We start from the raw sequence: 22982 nt of genomic DNA, 5'->3' as shown, positions 1-22982 counted from the left end.
TATTTATAATCACACAATCAGAGAGAAAAATTCGTTAAATTAGTGTTTTATTCTTTCACTCACTGTTGTTACAGCAATATTAATTTTAATACTTAACGTACACTAAAGTAAAAGAACAACATCTGAAACTAATGAATGTTCTTTTGCACAAATTCTCTTTCTAATTTTATTGTAGTTTACATTTTTCAGTATATTTTACTGTCAGTTTTTTCTTTATTTTTAGTATACTTTATTATTTCGTGGTGGGGCGCTACAATAGACTCTAGTGCTTGGAGTGAACGAACCGAGACATTCAAACGGTATCTAATCGTAATGTCGATAGTGCAGCGTCTTATATAAATCTGAAAGAGAATTGTGAAACGTAAACTGTCTTATTGATGAAACCGCCATAAGTATATTGGTTAGCTGTGCCCGAAAATGTGTATTGTAGCTAACCAAGTGTGTCAGTTTGTGATTGAAGCCTAATCAAATTCCTTTCTGTAACGAAATAACGCTTATTCTTTGGTGACGTCATATATATGACGTTGCACAGACAATATGGAGAGAATTTCAGAATCTGTGAAGTGTTTAGTTATAGCTTTAATGATTGTTTTAAAAACAAGTTTTGTAATCGAAACAGGTAGGTGTGTTGTTTTCCTGTGTAGGGTATCAAAATATTATCTTTTCAATGCAAATTGTATTATTTTAATAAGTTATATCATTATATTCATTCACACTTATGTTTGTTAATTTATCCAAGAACTCTTTACAGTTTATAAGCTAGAAGGACCGCACTTAGCATGCGAACTCGGGATGGTTCAGGTGTGTCCTTATCTATATGGCAGGGGCTTGTATGGCTTGGTCGCTAGGGCGCTTCACTTGCAATCTGAGAGTCACAGGTTCGAATCCCTGTCACTGAGGGATTCCTTGAGGGCTATGTAATGAGTAGTCAAAAAGTTGGCAGTGGTGGTGATGACTAGCTGCTTTCCCTCTAGTCTTTCAAAACAAACCAAATCAAGCTATGTGACAGCTTTCTACTCGAGAGGGGGGTAGCTAAAATGCGCCGTAACGGTTACTCAGATATAACAAGGGGTAGTAATTGGTTTTCAAGGTCTATGAACCCAAGCAGGATATCGAAGTTTGTGTACCTGAGCCTCCTCAGGGTTCTAGGAACATTAGCTTTAAAACTGATTATATTTCTACTAATTGTCGGAAGCCATTGGGTTTGTTTTGTTTTGAATTTAGCTCAAAGCTACACGAGGGCTATCTGCGCTAGCTATCCCTAATTTAGCAGTATAAGACTAGGTGGAAGGCAGCTAGTCATCACCACCCACCCCAATTCTTGGATTACTCTTTTACCAACAAATAGTGGGATTGGTCGGGACATTATAACGGGCATGTTTGGTGTGACGGTTATTCGGACCCGCGACCCTCAGATTACGAGTCGAGCATCCTAACTACCTGGCCATGCCGGCCCTCTGACGGGTGTCCTAACGAGACTTGTTTTTGGGACACAGACCCTCTTTGGGGCGTAGCTATAAAGGTAATTAGAGATAGCGGAGGAGCTTTATCGGTATATAAATCTTGGCTTTTAGTTAGACATTTTCAAATAGGAAAAGCTGTAATGGACAACTGATACTAGCCCTGAACCAGCGGGAATGTTGTAGGTAGCAGCATCATTTGATGATGGCTGTTGTTTAAGGGTTAAATAAATATTACGAAGTATTTATTGTCTTACTTTTAATTTCTTATTAAAATTTCTTTTTCTTTCTATGCTTTGACGCGATTATGCACTAAAAACGTGATTATAGATGAAAATAACTCTTCAGTTTCGTATCATATATATTCGAATATGTTTGTATTCCACGCGCATTAATTATTTAGAATGTTCGATTATTTTCGGTATTTCCAACCCGAACAACACTTTATACGACACATAGTTTGAACAACCAAATCAAGAGACACTTTGTTTTTAATGAACCTGATCTCAGTTTAAGGCTTTTGACTGTGGCTTGACTCTTACTTTTATAACTACCCTTAACTAGATACCTCCAGTGACACAGCGGTATGCCTGCGGACTTACAACGTTAGAAGCCGGGTTTTGGCCAACACAATGCTGTGTTTCTTAATATGCATAGTTCCAAGAAGTTACCTTAGAGTTAGTTGTGGCTCGACAAACGTTATTGCTGACTAGTTGGGCTGCTTTTTAATGAATAAAAGAACAACAAAAAACTAGATGTTTTGGATTTTCGAGTAAGAATTAAACGTTGAAAAACAATAATAACGAAGGTGGGTGATTATCGTAACGGATTGACCGTTGCACCTACAACTAACATAGGAGTGTATACGCCTTTATCAACAGTAAAATTAATATTTCGAGATTTTAGAGAAATATCAAAAGTGACAGATTGTATATGTTGAGGTTTGAAACATTCGACGAAAGCGCGTCTCGAGCTTGATGATGTGATAAATTTAAAATAATTCAACCAGCATGATGTGGGCCTTCTTTATAATAATGCATTTAATGATATAATTTCTTTTTCACATTTATAAGTTTGGAAAGTTGATCATTACATATGCAATAATGATACAGTTTTATAATAAGACCTTTTTTTTTTTTAATCTTTCAACAACCTGTTTGAAGATTCCTCTTTTTCCGATTGAAAACTTTCAAACGTTGTCACGTTATTTGAACCTTGGTTTGAATACTTCGTTTGGCTTAGAAAATGGTTTAGTTCAAAATGTATAAAGTGATAAAAATCTTCGAATTTATGGCAGAAGCGAATGATGAGTTTAGACAATGAATCTCAACAATTTATTTGTCTCTCACAACAGTTAACACAACGTTGTGTATCGATCATATAGTAGCCAAAAGGTCATTCCAGATTTTTGTTTCACCCGTTCAAATAACAAACATAAAATAGATCGGCATTTTTATTACTTTTTTTCAATGACGGATTTACTGATAACTTCAACAATTTCAAATTCAATGAAGCTTCAAAGCACGTTCTCTATAGTCGTTAAGGTTTTAAGGTTAAACAATCAACAATACTACACAGTGGCCTCGTCATCTTTACTGTCCACATACAAACGGACCGACTATGCGTTTCAATTGCCCACAATCGATAAAACAATATCACATTTTTTAAATTAAAAAGTAGCATTCTCATTAAAAATATTAGCTGCACGAGGGCTATCAGCGCTAGTCGTCCCTAAATCAGCAATGTGAGGCAGCTGGTTACCGACGCCCATCACCAATTTTGGGCTGCTCTTTTACCAACGAATAGTGGGATTGTTTGTAGCATTATAATGCCCCCATGGCTGAAAGGGCCAGCGTGTTTGATGTAACGCATGTGACTATCAGATCACGAGTCCAATACCCTAGCCTATTGGCTATGCTAGGCCCAATATAAATAGTCACCGTTATAGAGGTTCAAATAATTATTATATTTCAAATTTCATATATCATTTCCATTACACTGATACAAAGAGTTTGCATATTGGATAAAATGGTGGCTTTCGTATTTTTGAAATTGATTTACTCTGAAAACACGGCCATTCATAATGGCAGAGTTTGTGAACTGTACGTGATTGACGTGTTCATAAGTTTGGAAAGGTCCATTGAGGGTTTGTCATAAGTTCTGCTTGGTTAAGAAACGCTTAGATAAATTTGTGTGAAGTCAGACCTTTAATAGTTCTTTTAATTTTAAGGGCCCATATGGGCTACCATGCAGACACTTTTTACGGGCCTGTCAGGATTTGTAGGAGACATTGCTTTTGGACATCAGCTAATTTCGAGTCCTGATATGTATTAATATATTATGGAACTGTATTATACATGTATATTTTAAACATTTTCTAAAAGGGTAGGTCATCAGAACTGCACAATACCATGCAGTGTTTCATTTTATAAGAATATATGTGTAATGACTAAGTCACAAGATCTGGTGATGTCTGTAAATATCAAAGCAAAAAGTTTGAATTTCTTGTTTTTTTTCATCCATTTCTTTTTTTTTATTACATGATGACTCAAAAACCAAAACAATGATGTCAACTAGTTTTATTGAGGTGACATAATTTCAAATGGAGTATTCGCTTGTATAATTATTTTTAATGACTAGTACTAATGAAAAAAATCCTAATTCTAGTGTGAACGAAGTTATCACCATCCCTTGAAATTAGTTTTTTTCACAGAAATTTGATGTTCCTTGAAAAATACTTAAGTACAGGGCGAAACAGTAATTAGTAGTCAATAATAGACAAACAATAAATATTACATTTGGAATTTCACTGTATTTAGAACTTGGTTTTGAATACAACTTGCTATGTCTGCTGAAACACTGTATTAAAAACTTTTTCAAAACAGGAAGTAACTGTTGGGATGCCTAATATCAATAGTTTAAAACAATGTAGACAAGATAGTAGAGATGGCATTTGCATCATCCGTACATAATAGCACAGACAAGAATTAATACACAGTGATATATCTAATTATTCAATCACAATTGAGTTTAATTTATCCTGTTTTTATCTGTTAACATTACATTCTGTGTCTGTTCTGTACGTTGGGATGATCCAAGGCCATCCTTGTTGTCTTCCTTACATTGTTTTTGAGGGCCTGATAGAAACCATTTACATTGGTTTTTGAAAAATCTTTATTTATCTGTATGTATCAATCTGCTATGGAGCTGTATTATTACATTATCATGTTTGACTTTATTTATTTATTACTTTCATTTCCAGCTGTTACTCCACGAATCCAGCCGTTTACCTTTCCTAACACGGTAACATTTGACTCTCAAGTTAGTGTTACATGCGCTGTTTCAGAAGGATCCTTACCCGTCGTATTTTCGTGGAAGCGAAACGGACAGTTACTTGTAGCTTATGACGAAAAGATACATTTTCGCACCCACGAGGATTTGAGCACTTTGAAAATCCAAAACGTAGATGTAAGTGACATTGGAAACTACACGTGCGTAGCTAAAAACTCAGAAGGCATGGATAGTTACACTTCTCAGCTGTTGGTGAAAGGTAAATTAGGACCATTTTTATTTGTATATTTATAAATGTTACATTATATATCTTTGTGACTAACTCTTTGATACACTCGAAACCAGAAGGTTACAAACAGATACTAATTTTTCAAGTTTAAGCTTCTCCAAATAACAAAATGGTTATTATAAAATAGATTGCTTTTACCACTTTTGAAACTTTATATAAATTAATGGTTTGTCTGATGAGTTTCGCGCAAAGCTATTCAAGGGCAATCTGTGCGTGCCGTTTCTAATTTAAAAGTTATAGATCAGAGGGAAAAGAGCTAGTCAACACCACCCACTGTCACTTTTCGAATTACTCTCTGACAAAGAAAACTGGAATTCACCGTCTTTTTAATACTCCCATGTCTGAATTATAAACATGTACGGTAATGAGATTCGTACTTGTGATCCGCAGATTTCTAGTCGAACATCAGGACCCGAATTTATTAGATGGTTTAACTTTACATGAGACGCAAGTCCTACTTTCCTGAAACTAGCAGCTCGTTCACCGAAGTCGAAAGAAACAGTTTTGTTTCCAGAATTCCCCGAAAACCGCAGTTCTACTCTTATTTCTTATGCAACAGTCTTTATTAGTACGAGTTATTTACACATCTCTAAGCGTGATGAAAAACGTGGGATTTGGTAAAGGTACGCGACTCGTAGTATCAAGTCAATTCTTTTCAACATGCTGTTTGTTCATATTAGGGTTAGTCTTTTATTCAGAGTCTGTTGCACGTTTTAACAATTCCATATGAACATCACACATCCTTAACGTCTTAGATCCAACTCTTATAGTTGAGGGTATTGAATGAAGTCATACCTTTAGGCGTGAGAAACAAAACAAGCAAACGTCATTAGAACTAATAGATATCACAGCTGTCAAATGTTAGTCGTATGAAACATTATAGAATAACGACGTTTACTATCTGGACTGCCGGAAGAGCACGAGACTTGACATATTGACTGTGGATCTGGTGATGGTTTGTATAATCGTAGTTCTCCAGGTAGGTTTTTTATTCAGCAATTCTTTAAGTGTACTAATTAAGCTGCAAATTAAAGCAAATTGATCATACACCTCTTCCTTAAGTGCGCTAAATAAGCTGTTAATTAAGACAAGTTGATCGTACATACACCTCTTCCTTGAGTGTGCTAACTAAGCTGCAAATTAAAGCAAGTTGATCGTACACCTCTTCGTTAAGTGTGCTAATTAAGCTGTTAATTAAGACAAGTTGATCGTACACCTCTTCCTTGAGTGTGCTAACTAAGCTGTTAATTTAGACAAGTTGATCGTACACCTCTTCCTTAAGTGTGCTAACTAAGCTGTTAATTTAGACAAGTTGATCGTACACCTCTTCCTTAAGTGTGCTAACTAAGCTGTTAATTTAGACAAGTTGATCATACACCTCTTCCTTAAGTGCGCTAAATAAGCTGTTAATTAAGACAAGTTGATCGTACATACACCTCTTCCTTGAGTGTGCTAACTAAGCTGCAAATTAAAGCAAGTTGATCGTACACCTCTTCGTTAAGTGTGCTAATTAAGCTGTTAATTAAGACAAGTTGATCGTACACCTCTTCGTTAAGTGTGCTAATTAAGATGTTAATTTAGACAAGTTGATCGTACACCTCTTCCTTAAGTGTGCTAACTAAGCTGTTAATTTAGACAAGTTGATCGTACACCTCTTCCTTAAGTGTACTCAACATGCTGGTAAGCAGTCATGTCTTTCACCTTATAAACGTTGAAATGGGCTATCTGTGCCCTACCCACCACGGGTATCGACACCCGGTTTTTAGCGTTGTAAGTCCGCAGACTTTCAACTTCTAAACGTGATGTTTTTCGCTAAGAATTGAATCAAAATGTTTAAATATTTTCATAGTGTTTTAATGTAATCTGATAAGGCCAACAAGTTAGACAAAAGAAAAGACCTTAAAGTAAAAGTGTTATGAATTTTTCTCATTGTGAGAAATTTTTTAGTATCTGAAATTTATAGAATTAACATAAAGCATCTTGAAGGCTAAGCTTACAAGTAGATATTCTATTTTGATAATGATCGTGCACTAAAATACTAAACAATATACGTCGTTCAGGCTGAAATATCCTACTGAATCAGATATGAAGACTTTCGTATTGAAATGGCCCAATTTTGAATCGCAATTTACTAACGTGACGCTACAGAAGAATTTAATAGTACAACCTTCGTTCTTTCCCAAAACACCTGCCGCCGATTTTGACTTGAAGTATTGTACACCGTGCCTCACGGAAAAAAAAACATTTATTTTTTCCTGCTCCAAGAATAGTGAGGAACCGTAATTTGGAAGTCATATTAGGTTTAAATCTCTGAAAGTTCACAGGTAGGCTTAAGATTCAGGAACTTAATATCAGAAATTTCTGGAAACTGTTGTTGTACACCAATAATGCTGCTGCAAAGGGTACTTTCACTCTCCAGCTTCTGGTCGAAGGTTGACCATTAACTTCTTGTTAAGAGACCTGGCAATCCTGATGATGGGGCTCGACTCGTAATTTGTGGGTCATAGTTTCGAATCTTGTGACCGAACCTTCCCGGATTTTCAGCCAAATTGGCGTTACAAGGTGACGGTCAATCCCACTATTTGATTACAGTAGCTCAAGAGTTGGAGATTAATGGTGTTGACTAGCTGACTTCCCATTATTTTATAACTTCAAAATGAGGAACGGCTAGTGCAGGTAACACTCTTGTAGCTTACTACGAATCTCAACAAAACAAATAGGGTTTGGTTTATTAAATTATGTTTTGTCTCATGATGATTATAATATTTTGTTTCAAAATACACAAATTAACATTAGTTTAAGAACACAATGATGTTTTATTTTAAATTCAGGTTTTAAGTTAATAAATGTTATATTCAGTGGCGGCTTCGTTGGGGGTGCTGAGGTAAATTGTGGAGAGGCTTCCCAAAATGCCATCAATATGAAGTATATATGGTAAATTATAATAATGTAAATACCAAGGTACATTTCAGAAAGGTGTGCTATTTTGAACTGTGTTTTCAATGCAGTTTTCATTGGAAACTCATACTCTGATTAATAATTCATTATTACAAATTAGAAATAATCTGTTTATGAAAATATGTGTATATGTAAAAGAGGAAACTCACCTAAATTCCACTCAAGGTAATACGTAATAATAAAGAGAATCAAGATTAGCTTAGATTGAACATTTAATATACCATTAAGAGTAAAGCTACAAATCAAAAGAAATATAACATGAAGACATAGTTTACATAGCAGAAACGAATTATCCCATGTGAAGTTAATACACTCTGAGGAAAAGTAAGGACATTATCAGGCTAACTATCTTTCATTACGTTGCTATGGGACGCATGACACATACTTCCGTCTTAATGAAGATGTTGAGTTCTACAGATCTCTGTCTCTGATGTTAATTGTTAAGCAACAACGACGATTGTGTTTTTCGTATTTTATGAATATATGTAGGTAACAATATTGGGGGCTGAGGGGGGCTTGGCTCATTTGGGAGGCTCAAAGCCCCCCAACCCCCTCCTTGGTGCCGCCACTGGTTATATCAACGACATCATATTGGTACGACATGATTGTTAGTCTACATTCTATACGAGCTTAGTACAGGAATTAATTATTTGTTGATAGTTTTATAAAGTGAATAAAAACAGCAAATAAATTTAATCATCTTTAAGACAAAGGCTAAAAATATAACTTTGTTATGTAGGAATTTAGGGTATTTGTTGACCTTGCTATTTCAGTTTCAAAGCTGCAGAATCTTAAGTTGTGTAGTTGACAGTGTATATTGGTGTTGTTATAATAATACTCAATATTTTGTCTTTCCTGAAATGGGCGCGCTCTTGATTTCAACAGATTTAACCAAAAGGCAGATGTAAATATGCTTTAACAGACATTTTGTATGACGACATGTTAAAAGGTTGTGAAAGTTTTTACAAATGTATAATGTTAGATTGTAAAACAATAAGATTATTCATTGGTAGTATAAAGTACTGTAAAGTGTATAGTCTTAACTAAAGCATAGAATGTACACAAGCTGCAGTGTTGATTTATCTCTATCAAATATAGGCCGTACTTATTAAAGGGTTAACTAATGCTAGGCCTACGACGAGTGGATTTAAGATTTTGGTGTCTGCAGTTAGAATATTTTTATATATATTAGTTTAAAAATTCTGCGTTTAAAGAGGTGCTATTGTAATATAAATACTAATCTGATCACAAATATGTAGGTCATTCCGGCTCTCTTAACAATTCTTCATAAATATTTACATTTCCCAAGCTCCCAAGTGGTACAGCGGTGTATCTGGGTATTTATACTGCTAGAAACCGGGTTTTTATAGTTTTGTGCGTAAATACAAAACAAACATTTTCCAAAAATTATTAATCGATGAGGACACAAAGTGATGAATAGATTTAATATCGTGATGAGCTTTACAGTTGACGTTTTTTGTTGTTTTAATTTTTTTATTTTACACATCGCATTTATGAGTGTTGTTAATCATGAACTGCCAGAAGATGGCCTGCTTCCATGAACTTAAATGCCAAAGTTTTAATTGTTTATATATATATATATACTGTAAATCCTGAACGGGCACTTCGTTGTGTTTATTGCTGTTGGTTTTATTCGTTTTTAATTTACAATAAGAAATGTGCATTGAATAAAGTAAACAATTCGTATTTTTTACCCAAGTTGAAAATAAGTACAAAATGAAAGGGAGCCAATAATCTGTTTTCACAATTACGATTAAAATCATTTGTATCTTTCAAACGTAAAGATTCATAAGAGTTACCATACATTTGTAGTGTACATTTTAAAGGCTTTAGATCATTAGATCTAATATTCAATGATGACTTGTAAAGTTATACATATATTTTCTGTTTCCAAGGAATGTTGCTAATCTACTTTTTTGCATTATTTTCACTGATATCGTAGCTCCTCCATATTGGAAAAGTCAGCCAGTCAATGTGAACGCCATTTTAGGAAAACAAGCAATCTTGCGTTGTGACGTTGGTGGATATCCTCGTCCTCATATAACATGGAAGAAAGTTAGTGGTAAGATATAAGAATTTTAAAAAAGAAAAATTAGCGAAATACCAAAAATTAAAAATTATTTAAAGAAATACACGTATGTGGACTTGGAATATGTGTTTCTTTAAGAAACCAACAGGTGATATAGGAAAAAGTTTAACATTTTCCGTTATTTTCACCAATTCTTAGAAATTCGGTAAACCTTGTTAAAAATTTTAAGCCATTTATAATTTGACCAGCAAACGTTAAAAACAACAGTATTGTGTTTATCACTTTTGTATTCTGCAGTTGGAAACAGATTTATAATTATGTTCAGAAAACGCGAATCGTAACAAACAAACAACAATAAATCCCAAGATACAACAACCTACGATTGTTGCATTATACTGCAATCATTACACTGCTGCATACCATATGTTCCTGACATCAGCGAAAACATAACCAACATTTGGAAAAAAATTATAATAAAACACAACATTCCAGTTAACATCAAATTTAGTCAAAAACCAGATACAAAACACTAACATATTTTATAGAATACAATGTAACAACTGCCATGACCTCTGTATTGGAGAAAGAAGCAGAAAAATGGAAACTAGATTTAAAGAACACATAAAAACACCTTCACACGTTTTTGAACACTGCAAATCAAATACACACAATATAAACATAGAAAACACACAGATACTAAGTAGGGAAACAAATATAAACAAACGCAAAAGCAAAGAAGCCCTACTTATACAGCAACTAAAACCAAAATTAAACCAATATATAGGAACACCTTTATACCTATACTAATTAATAATGTAACACATCCACCTGAAACGCCCCCTACAATCCCGTACCCGTTTATACTCTCGTCCTAAGACATATGTCCGTCAACGGTCACATTCAAACTCTCTTTCTTAACCTGAAGCTGACCGAGGAAGGTTGAAACGTTGTTCTCTCTTTATCAATAAAAGTGTTAATACCAATACCAACCGTTCTGTGATACATTTCACACATCTGTTAAAATTTAAAAATAATATTCAATTTGAAGATTTTTTTATCAGTAAAATACGTCTCAATATGGCGGCACTGTTTTTTTTGTGCTTATAGAATAACTTGCATAAAGCGTAAGTTCATTACGTTCGAAATTATATTAAAAGAAGCCTTACAGACACAAACATGTATATAAGATAATGGAAAACTTTTTAACTTGAACCTTTTATTTACAACGTAACATTATCGAATATTTAGTGCAGTTGGTTAGTACCACGTAATACGTATTTGTTGCTCATGAGCCATTATAGGCCTAGTTGAATTCCTTATATATATATATATATATATATTTAATTGTATTTAATGGAAGGTTCATCTTTTTTGTTATTTCAACGTCATTATTGGAGAAAATAATGACTGGTAGAATTCTTCTGTGAATCTATTGTGCAACATGTTGTATATTTAACATAAGGGACAGTTAAAATTATCTTTATATACGGTATGTATTTTCAACAGATGGAATGTTTCATGATTCATTATATTAAGTCGCACACACAACCTAATTTCATCAAGTATACCGAAGGTCACATAAACGTAAAAGGGTCTGGTGGTTAGGGCACTGGACTCGCAATCTGTGGGATTGAAACTCATCACCAAACAGACTCTCTTTTTCAACCGTAGGAGCATTTTAATGTGACGTTAATTTCACAGTTCGTTGGTAAGAAAAGCCAAGAGTTCGGGGCGGGTGGTGATGTCTAACTATCTGCCTTCCCTCGTCACCCGCTAGTACAGCGATAAGTCTATGGATTTACAACTCTAAAATCATGGGTTCGATTTTCCTCGGTGGATTCAGCAGATAGCCCTATGTGGTTTTGCTATAAGAAAACACACACTGCCTTTCTTCCAGTGTATCGCTTCATAATTAGGAACAACTGGAGCAAATATCATTCGAGTATTTGCACGAAATTAAACAAATAAATGACTTAAAATGTCAATAAAAGTTTGAAAGAAATATCGGAGGGTTATAACAGATGAAAATAAATCAAATTAAAGGGACAAGTGAATTATGAAGATTTGATCAGAGTCGTTGAAAAGGTGCTGACATCAGCACAGAAACATGCGTTTATTTGTATTTTTGACTTTATTATTAAAAAAAAATTGTATTTGCCTGTATGTATTAGGCTTCTTGTGAATTTGGCACTAACTTACACGAGGACTTTCTGCGCTCGCAGCCCCAAATTTAGCAATGAAAGACTAGGGGGGGGGGGAAGGTAACTAATCGTTACCATTCACCGCAAACTCTTGGGCTACTCTTTTGCCAACGAATAATGAGATTGATCGTAACATCATAACGACCCCATCACCGAAAGGGCGAAAATGTTTGGTGGGACGAGGTTTCGAACCTGTGATTCTCGGGTTGGGAGTTAAGTGCCCTAACCATTTAGCTGTCTGTATTAGAGAGAACCTGCTATCGAAATAATAAATACCTCACAATAGTGTTTTGACCAGCTAGCGAGAAGTTCGTCTACGTTACATCTATGATATGTGACGTCACTTGAAGCTCATGCGTCGAAAGTGTGAGATATTACCTGAATCAGCCACGTCGATCACATGCTGTCTGAAATAAGTGCATTAATAACATGATATAATACACAAAGGTATTTATTGTTGGCTGTCGAAAACCTAAACCAGCTACTACTGAAAATAATTAAAACATAATTTCAATGGAATAAACTTTTCATAAAACAGACAGATTCGTGGAATTGTGACACACATCCGGGGCTCGTGTCCTGTGGGCCGTTTCCCAGCAACACTTCTGATGATACCTAAAGCAGCTACGTCTATAATATGTAATATTACCTTAAAATAAAGTAGTATTCCTAATTTTGGTTAAAAATACAAAAAAAAAATGTTTTGGTTCTTTGCAGAAAGTGTTTGATTTAAATCTTGATTACTTCAAGCACTGTTTCTTAAGAAAAGCAGCTGTAGATAAGAATATAGTAACTCTCAATAGGTGTCGTTACCAGACATATTTTCAAATCAACATCTTCTTGTTTGTTTGTTTTTTGGAATTTCGCACAAAGCTACTCGAGGGCTATCTGTGCTAGCCGTCCCTAATTTAGCAGTGTAAGACTAGAGGGAAGGCAGCTAGTCATCACCACCCACCGCCAACTCTTGGGCTACTCTTTTACCAACGAATAGTGGGATTGACCGTAACATTATACGCCCCCACGGCTGAGAGGGCGAGCATGTTTAGCGCGACGCGGGCGCGAACCCGCGACCCTCGGATTACGAGTCGCACGCCTTACGCGCTTGGCCATGCCAGTCAACATCTTCTTAAACTGCCTGACACTGCAGTCAAAATGAATGTAAATGTAGTTGAAATGATCGTTGTTATATAAATAACTCACTTCTGTAAGACGTAACGTTATTAAACCCATTAGAAGGTGTTTCTTAAACTAAGCTTCTTTTACAAAATTGTCTGATATACTATTACAACTTACCTCTCGTGACAGTAGTGTTACAGTAAACCTCTCATGGCGTTGGTAATCGTGATTGTGAATATTTAATATACAGAGAACCGGAGATAGCTGCAGTAGTGTGGGGTCGAAAACACATGTTTATGAGAACGAGATGAAACGTGAAAAAAAATCAAATATACAAGATGAAATACAGCTAGTTATTTTATCAGACATTAAAGTTGGCATTATGCTGAAATTTGCTAAAAATTATACTTACTTGAAATTGCTACATTTATCATAAATAGCTGTGATATTAAATATTTTAGAAGCAAACCCAAACTGAAATTGGAATTGAGACGTAAAGGAAGATATTTTAAAACGTGTACTTATGGTTGGCGCAGATTTTCACACTGGAGTGTCCCCACTTGCGAGAGACTGAAAACAGAAGGATCTAAGAACGCTCGAAACGCACTAACGGAAAGAAGATATAGAGACTACAATAATAAAATAAGATATACTTAAAATGATCATTTCCATAAATAAGGGGCGTGGGCATTAGAATAGGGCCTTACTAAATAAAAAAACACATCCAGATACTACGTATACTGTTGATGTCACTTCTGAATTTCCACACAAACACATAGGGTCTAAGAAATATGTGTATATGTATAAAACTTGTATGGGTGGGAAGTTACAATTGGTGAACTACATCTATAACCCGTAAATCTAGAGCTACATGCAGCTCTTTAACTGTAAACATTGGGTTCTCTGTAATGTCCATATTAAAAAAGAAAAGTTTACCTTGCATACGCCTAAATAACTTTCTACTCAAAAGAAAAATATTCTTTTAAAGTTAGAGAAAGAAAGACTGAGTGCAAAAAGTACTTTGATTAGTTTTTTTGCTGGTCAGTTTTGGTATGTACAGTTGTTAGACCAACTGTAGTCTAGTACGTAACTTGTGGATCTCCAAAAATTATATTTATCTGCTACTCCATACTTCTGAACACAATACCTCTCATACCATGAAATATTGCCGGTCCCTGATGCATGTGCACGGTGTAAGATACATTTTTTTTTTCAGAGTTTCAAAACTCTTAACCATACACCATTTAATGTCGAACACAATTCGTAGATATTTTTAAAGAGAAAGAGTTTATTTTGTAACGACCTACAGTAAATCAACAGTATAGCGTAACACTCCCTCCAACGTCTTAAATTATAATTTCTTATCCGCGCGATTATTAATGTAAAATCAATACTTCTTATAAGTGAAGCCTTATTTATGTTTTGTTTTTTTCTCTCTCTCACTCGATTTCACTACCTTTCAGACTTCCGCACTGAAGACGTTGTCCTTCAAAGCGATTACAGAACGAAGATTTGGGACAATGGTTCTTTATCGATTAATTCGGTGGAAAATGCAGACGAGGGGCTTTACACCTGTTACGCTGAAAATGGTATAGATGAAGGGATTACAGCCTCTATTCGACTTGAATTACATGGTATGTTAAAATTATTCAATGTGTTACGATATAAAATTATTCTTTTTTACTGTTAAAGCAGACATAAGGCGATAAAAAATCACACCCGTCAAGTAAATGAGTAGCACGTATGTAACGGAGAGAAAAAAGTTTCAACTGAAAACTATATTTTACTACGTTATAGCTTGGAGTGAAAATCGAAGTCAATTATTCATAACGAAATTGATATACAACGTTGTTACGAGTTTAAAGTGTATTGTCTTGATTGTTTGTTTATTTTGAATTTCGCGCAATACTACATGAGGGCTATCTGCGCTAGCCGTCCCTAATTTAGCAGCTAGTCATCACCACCCACCGCCAAATCTTGGGCTACTCTTTTATCGACAAATAGTGGGATTGACTGCAATATATGATGCCCCCACAACTGAAAGGGCGAGCATGTTTGGTGTGACTGGGATTCGAACCCGCGACCCTCGGATTACGAGTGTAGTGCCTTATCCACCTGGCCAAATTGGTAAAAATAAAAAAAGAAAGAAAGCAAATACATTAAAACTAACTAATAATCTGATTATTTTCAAAGTAACCTTTTTTTTACCCCAGTTTTATTGAACTTGAACAAACTAGAAGTACGAAAAAAAATATAAATATTTATCGTTTTTATGAAATTTAGAAAGAATCTACTATATAGATACGAAAGAAACTTGCACATTTTTGCTTTATCGAGTTTTTACTGGAATTGTCACTTGCATAAATTATTATTGGAATTATTTAATCGGAAGTTTGTGCAAAAATAATTTTCTCATCCAACTGTATGTTTTTAAATTGACAAAGCGTAAATGTATAAGTTAGAGTAGACCTTGATCAGGACAGGGTCCGAAATTCGCGTTGTTTGGTTGACCTTGACCAGTTAGCAGGCTCAACTAGAAGAGCAAAAAAAGGTAAGTTTAAACATTCTCTCCTTATTTTACCCTGTCATCAAACACACAGTTCTGTACTTTTCTCTTAGAATCGTAGTTTTGTTTTCGTCTCGTGAAAGCATCTTTTCTTTAATCACCAGATGGAGCCTCTAGCTCTACGGGGATCCATAGCCTATTTTTAAATATTATGGAAAATACCCATGATATCTGAAGTAAAAAGAAAGTCTGGAACATGTGAATGGCTGGATAAATCCAAACGAAAAATCCTGAATATTAACATTTCGGTTAAAAATTACCTCTCGGATAGTATTAAAATAGTAATATCCGTTCGCGTTATTTTGTGTGTTTGTCTGACTAAATATAAAGATTATATACATTCCATGAGTGATATAATTCAAAACTGTTGTTTTATATTAAAGCGTTTTTGTTTAACATTAAACATATATCCACATACATATGTGCAATTATGTGTTTCTTTAAAAACTGATGAAACATAATTTACATGTTCATAGATCAAACCATTTTAAACCGATATGGATAAATTAGTCTTTTGTGAAGGATCGATTAGACATTTTGCGAATTTCGGACCTTGGATCATGAAATATTATAAATTTCTCTTGTTTGAGAAAAAAAAAGAAATTGTGGTAGTGTTTTCTCAGAGAGTTCTGTCAACGATTTTATTTGTAAAGCGTTTCTGAATTTAAAATCGTCCTTTTAAAACAAAAAAGCGGTTTATAATAATCATTCTCTTTAATAACTACTTGAGATTATGTTCTATAATCTTTACTTTATTCTCCATTCGATTATTATCATTTTGTTAGATATCTGAAAGTTAATGTTACGAAATTTCAGTGCCTCCTAATATAATAGTAGTAGAAGGGTCGAAATCTATCAGGAAAGGTGAAAGCACTTTGTTACAATGTGCTGTGAGCGGGGAGCGCCCTCTAACGATATCTTGGATAAAAAACGGAAATAGCATTGACAAAAGTTTTTCCAGGTAAGCAAAAAGGTTTAAATGTTTACTGCATGAAACGTTCGTATTTAAACTCTGACATAAAATTACAAAAAATAAAAATGGGCAAAAACGCCTCTATATTGTTCTGCCAAAATGACTCTTATAGAAGTCTTAAAGATCAACAAAAGGGGAAAAAAAAGTGAGATGTATGACGTGAATTAGACGTTAAGCCATAAGAAACAATAACAAAGGTTTAACTTACGAATGACAGAAAGAAAGGTCATATAAACTATCTTTTGTGCTTTGATAAATACTAAATAGTAGTTTATATTTAACCTTCACTGGGAATACTGAAGTTTATTTTGAACAAATTTAATTGTCTGCGACAAGCTATTTCAGTTGTTAAGATATTTCTCTATGTGTTTAAACTCACAAAGTTTTATGCTCTAGAGGCATCTGATGTGATTATAATTTTCTTATTTAAATTAAATTTTTAAAAACTTATTTTAAGTTGTGTAAAAAGTTTCTTAAATTATTAATGTACTAATATAAAAAATATATTAAAATAATTGTATCAAGGTATGATAAGTTTGAGGAAGAAGCAGTTGATGGCTTACAAGCAAATCTTGTTGTCAACGAGAGTGAACGAGAAGATGAAGGACGTTTCATATGTAAGGTTGAAAATAATTATGGTGAAGCGCAAGGCACGATTCAGCTTCAAATAAACGGTTAGTAGCATCATTAAAATGGTAATTACAAGATTGTTTTTAATTAGTTCACGAAGTTTGAAAGATAAACAAAAGGGGAAAGAGAGAAATGTGACGTGAATTAGACGTCAAGCCATAAGAAAACAATAACAAAGGTTTAACCTACGATTAAAAGAAAGAAAAGTCAAATAAAATATCATTTGTACTTTGATAAATACTAAATAGTAGTTTATATTTAACCTTCACTGGGAATACTGAAGTTTATTTGGAACAAATTTAATTGTCTGCGACAAGCTATTTCAGTTGTTAAGATATTTCTCTATGTGTTTAAACTCTCACAAAGTTTTATACTCTAGAGGCATCGTTATGTATTAAACAATTAATTCCTTTGGTGTGTGTGTGTTTTTTACAGCAAAGCCATATCGTACTATCTGCTGAGCCCACCTAGGGGAATCGAACTCCTGATTTTAGCGTTGTAAATCTGTAGACTTACCGCTGCACTAGCGGGGGAAGGGGGCAATTCTTTTGGTCAAAGAAATTCCCCGTATTTTAACTGCATGTAACAAAAAGGTTCTTTTTTAATATCGTGTAATTGTTTGTAATTGTTTGTTTTTTTAATTTCGCGCAAAGCTACTCGAGGACTATTTGCGCTAGCCGTCCTTAATTTAGCAGTGTAAGACCAGAGGGAAGGCAGCTAGTCATCACTACTCACTGCCACCGATTGGGTTACTTTTTTACCAATGAATAGTAGAAAGAACGAGCATGTTTGGTTTGACCAGGATTCGAACCCACGACCCTGAGATTGCCGTAATTACCTTGCTATACCGGACTACCTAGTATAATAGAAATAACCGATAAACGTGGGATTATAGTAGGTTGTTAAACGAGAAATGCCAAATCTCAATACTTTGAAGACATAAGTTATTTAATGCACTTTAATAGTAAGAGTAGTGTAACTCATCCAAAGTAAAAGTAATTCAAATTACAGGTATCACAAGTTTACGTATTTTAATTTAATACAATAATTACCGGGAAATAGAAAGTGCAAGTTTAGCGTATACTGTTTTATAATAATGATACTTGAAACATTATATGTGTGTTTATAGAGAGGTTTACCGTTTAGACGTTTTATCAAAGCTGTTTTGACAGCGTACATTGTTCAGACTTTCATTCTCCTATGTGGCTGTGCTTGGAGGTTTGTGGTTAATGATATTTTGGTCTCTGGTAACAATTCCATCATGTGAAGTCTCCAGCACAAACACCAAAACATCATTTTTCTTAGACTCCTAATGTTAAAGTTTGTTTATTACAATATATGTTCAAACACTTACCTATAACAGAGATTCTAACTCATAAGTACAGAAACTACACGTTTACTGAAAGCATGGTTTAGTCAAGGGTATAAATCAAAACATCCTGAAGTTTTTTATTGTTTTAACCCAAACATTGGATGGTGAACTGGTTGCTTATGTGTTTTTGGTTCTCAGTTATTTCAATTTCTTTATATAGAACCTCCATCAAGTCCTTTAGATGTCAGATTTGTGAATATAGGCAGCAGATCAGCCAGAGTTGTGTGGAGAGCGCCACCTAGTGTCAATCCACCAATTATATTATATATTATTAGATACTGGAAAAAATCAGGTATGCAGAAAGTTTCGAATGAAAATTAAAGTTTAATGTTTCAGTACCTACAAATGATCTTAAAATGCTTGAATGTTGGACTTTTGAATAATTTATTTCTGCACTTATGTTTACTGTTAAACTTAGTTTACAAGCTACCTATAATAGTGTAAAAGGTTTTGTTGTTGTTTTTTAGACATTCTAGATATAAAATTTAAATATAACAACATCTTTAATTAGATGTTCGCAATTGTAAGGAAGTAAAAAACTAAATTATTTCTAAAACATTAATTATTACAAATAAAATCGAACAAGGTGATGCAGAATTTAGTTTTTCTATGGCAAAAATTAGTAACTCTCAATTCAATCCAGTGTAAATTTATTTATTAGTAGCTGATACAAGATTCTGCCCTCTTGAAATAAATAGGACATAGAGAGGAATGTATAGACATCTATTATAACGATATTGGTATGCTTGTTTTTAAACTTACCAGTTTGTGTGTATGTGTACTGTTTGCTGTCAAGCCAAGATTAACAAGTGTGTTAAATGTTTTTCTGTAGGTTGCCTGAACTCGTTTGTTTTCTCTGTCTTTTTTCTGTAATAAGTAATGTTAATTTTCAGGTGCGCTTCAAGAAATATCCGTGTCTAACACTGAAACAACAACTTTGCTTAATGATCTTCGTGCTGGCTTTGAATATATTGTCCAGATTTTAGCAAAGAATGATGTCGGCATTGGTCAACCTTCTGAAATGGCTACCTTCAATACAGAGGAGGAAGGTATAGGTCAATTCCAGTCTTTTTGTTCTTGAAAATGTACAGTATAGAAGATTAAGAAAGAAATGGTATTTAGAAAGCTGGAATTTTTAAAGTTCTAATCGTCTTTGTAGTATAATAGAATAGTTTCTAAAGTTGTAGAATTTTAATTCTTAGAATTATAACAATAGCAAGGAACCATGTTTCTATATGATTAAGTGAGTCAGGTCTATATACATTTCAGCAAATATTTTTTTTATTTGATTAACATTTTTTTCTTGTTTTAGAACCAGACATGCCCCCAACTGACCTCTTAGTAGAACCTGTCGATTCTCGTAGTTTAGAGATATCTTGGAAGGTATGTCTTTGTATTTAGTACTCGTATGTCATGTGTCTACCATCCTAAATCAAGAACAAGGCTCTTAATAAAAACATAAAAAGAACAATGGTCTCTTGTCAGTGTTTTGTTCCAAGGTGCAATAATGATATATGATACATCAAACCTCTCTCTTTCCACAATTTTCCTATTGATGTTAACAGAAAAAAAAACCAGTGGTTTGTAACGATTGGGCGTGGTAAAGAACATCTGTTTTTGGTAAATAATCCAAAACAAACCCATGTAAATCTAGTCTAATTCTAGGAAGAGAGCCTTAGCCTGCACAACCTAGTTCTGAACCTATAATAAGGCTGTATGAAATTTTAAACATATATAAGAAATTATAGCGTTAAACAAGCCTTTGTTTTCAAACAGTCCTATTTAATCTGCATAAAATATCCAATACATATACAATAGTATTGTGTGTCACCTGTTGCATGTCCATGTAACTACTTTACAGAGCGTAGATGGATCTTCGCAAAAATTATTATGGACGTTCATTGGGTCCATTCAACAATACATACAAATTTTCATTTTGCAGTTTCTGTTTAATCATGGATTTACATAACTTCCATCCAAGGGACAGATACCCCATCTAGTAGTGCATAAAGTTCAAATTAGCCCATTAAGACAGTGTCGCACTGTTTCCCTTTCAATGCATTAGTACTATGTATTTCAATTATTATGGAGTTTTATTCATCAAATTATGCACATGTATTATTAAATAATGAATAATCAGTTTTGAAATAAAAATTACAAACACGGTAACAAATGTCAGGAATAGATGTACAGTTTTAGGCCTATATTTATGACACAGAATGTGACAAATGGCCTTCAACATCATGTACGTATAACTTATGGAAGAAGTTGTGGCCTTTCCTGAGATATTTTACAGACAGTTTAAATGTCTCTCAATGATTGCAGTAAAGTCACACATTATACTAAGTTATTGGTCCATCTAGGATCTCCCATGCTTTTGTTTGTAGTCACCATTGTTTATTTGTGGTGTATTAAGAGTATTAAGAATTTTTTTATAATGAGGTATGAAGATAGAGAGAATAAGGCCTTCTGTTGAAAAGTGATGTGGTGAAACTTAATTTCATTTTTAGATTTTAGACAAAAACTATAAAGATTCCTAATGTTAGTTTTAAAAAACAATACAATAAACGATTGTTAAGCTAGAAGTACAACTGATATTCACAGTAATATAAGAGGTTTTGTGTTATGAGTCTTAGGCTGACAGCCGTGTTTCAGCCATGTTACATTTTTTTTAGTTTAAAGTTTATTCTATAAAATTTATTTCCTCTCTAATGGTGCTTACTGTGGAAATATCTATCTGAATATATCATATTTTTAGACAAAACACAAAACTATCATGTTATGAGTTACTGTAATATATCATATTTTTAGACAAAACACAAAACTATCATGTTATGAGTTACTGTAACACACCTTTCAAGTAACATCAGAAACTTTTGCCAGCACTTTGAAGTAAGTGTAATATTTAACAAATAAACTTTACATTATACTTAGATAAAAATCAAGTACATATTTTGATTCTTATATGTAAAATGCCTAATATATATATAAACTATATACACTTTATACAGTTGTGTCATTTATCAGTTGTTGTTTTTTTAAGGCAGCTACAATGAGGGAGAATAGAAAACCAAGAGCAAATATTGAAATAATTGTTTCTTCTAAATATTCACTGATATGGGTTTGTAATTATTTTCTATTGGTAGAAACATGTATAATTGACAACATACAGCATCTATCCACAATTAGTAATATTAACAAAATATATTTTTTTGCCCATACATAAAATTAGGAGTTTGATTCTCCTCTGTACACAGCTGATAGCCCAATGTGACTTTGCTGTTAGAAAACATGCACAAGCTTACTTATATAATTAAGATATTATAGCATAATATAAAATTACAACTAATTTTAATTACATTAATTAATTCCAATTACTCACAGGTACATTGAATGGTAGGCAGCTAATAATAACAAGTAATAAAACATTTATAAAAATTAAGTATGCTGTAGGGATAACAACGCCAAAAAGTACCAAAACAAGGTAGGAATGAATACTCAAAACCATGCAAAAATCTCTACATGAGTATCCAGTAAGTACCAAGTCAAACATCAGGATTTCTTTAATTGAATAATAGGTATTGATTTGGCTAGAAAAAAAATGGTTATCAAGAACCTCAAAATGCAATAGTAGGATCATTGAACTGACATGTAAGAAGCCAGTGTATATCTGTAATCTCTTTTAGGAACAACTGATGCAGGACTGAACTGAATAACCCTTTTGTTTCTCCAACAGAAGAAAATGGTAACTTCCACAGCCCAGTCACTCAATCCTCACAGAAAACACTTGTTAATAAGAAAAAGAAGTCAAATATTGAAAGCTGGAAGCAAATTTGACTTGGTTAGCCTTGAATTATTGTTTCGAAAAACCTTTATTGTTATAGAATGTCAACAGTTTATATCTAGAAGCAATTCTGAGTCATCTACTGAGAGCTGTGCTGGCTAATATGATGTAACAATACAAATAACTATGAAATCACATGTTACACGTGTCCTGGAAACACATGCAGAGGGTACTGTTGATCATTCAAACCTACTACATAAATCAGTACTGTGTGTTTCAAAGATGCAGTGGC

General features: G+C 33.8%; 1 protein-coding gene across 1 annotated transcript in view; it reads left to right on the top strand.

Annotated features, from left to right (window-relative positions):
* Positions 1 to 258: 258 nt before the first annotated feature.
* Positions 259 to 22982, top strand: part of LOC143238593 (cell adhesion molecule Dscam1-like) — a 34888-nt gene continuing 12164 nt past the window's right edge. The window contains exons 1-9 of the mRNA XM_076478954.1: positions 259 to 619; positions 4723 to 5010; positions 9962 to 10081; positions 14829 to 14999; positions 16748 to 16892; positions 17430 to 17578; positions 19067 to 19198; positions 19800 to 19955; positions 20219 to 20289. Coding sequence (XP_076335069.1) covers positions 538 to 619; positions 4723 to 5010; positions 9962 to 10081; positions 14829 to 14999; positions 16748 to 16892; positions 17430 to 17578; positions 19067 to 19198; positions 19800 to 19955; positions 20219 to 20289 — 1314 coding nt within the window. The 5' untranslated portion in view covers positions 259 to 537. The remainder of the gene's footprint in view (positions 620 to 4722; positions 5011 to 9961; positions 10082 to 14828; positions 15000 to 16747; positions 16893 to 17429; positions 17579 to 19066; positions 19199 to 19799; positions 19956 to 20218; positions 20290 to 22982) is intronic.

The sequence above is a fragment of the Tachypleus tridentatus genome, chromosome 13 (assembly GCF_004210375.1).
Source record: "Tachypleus tridentatus isolate NWPU-2018 chromosome 13, ASM421037v1, whole genome shotgun sequence".
Lineage (NCBI taxonomy): Eukaryota > Metazoa > Arthropoda > Merostomata > Xiphosura > Limulidae > Tachypleus > Tachypleus tridentatus.
The sequence above is the reverse complement of the archived record's forward strand: the minus strand, read 5'-3'. Positions and strand labels throughout refer to the sequence as shown.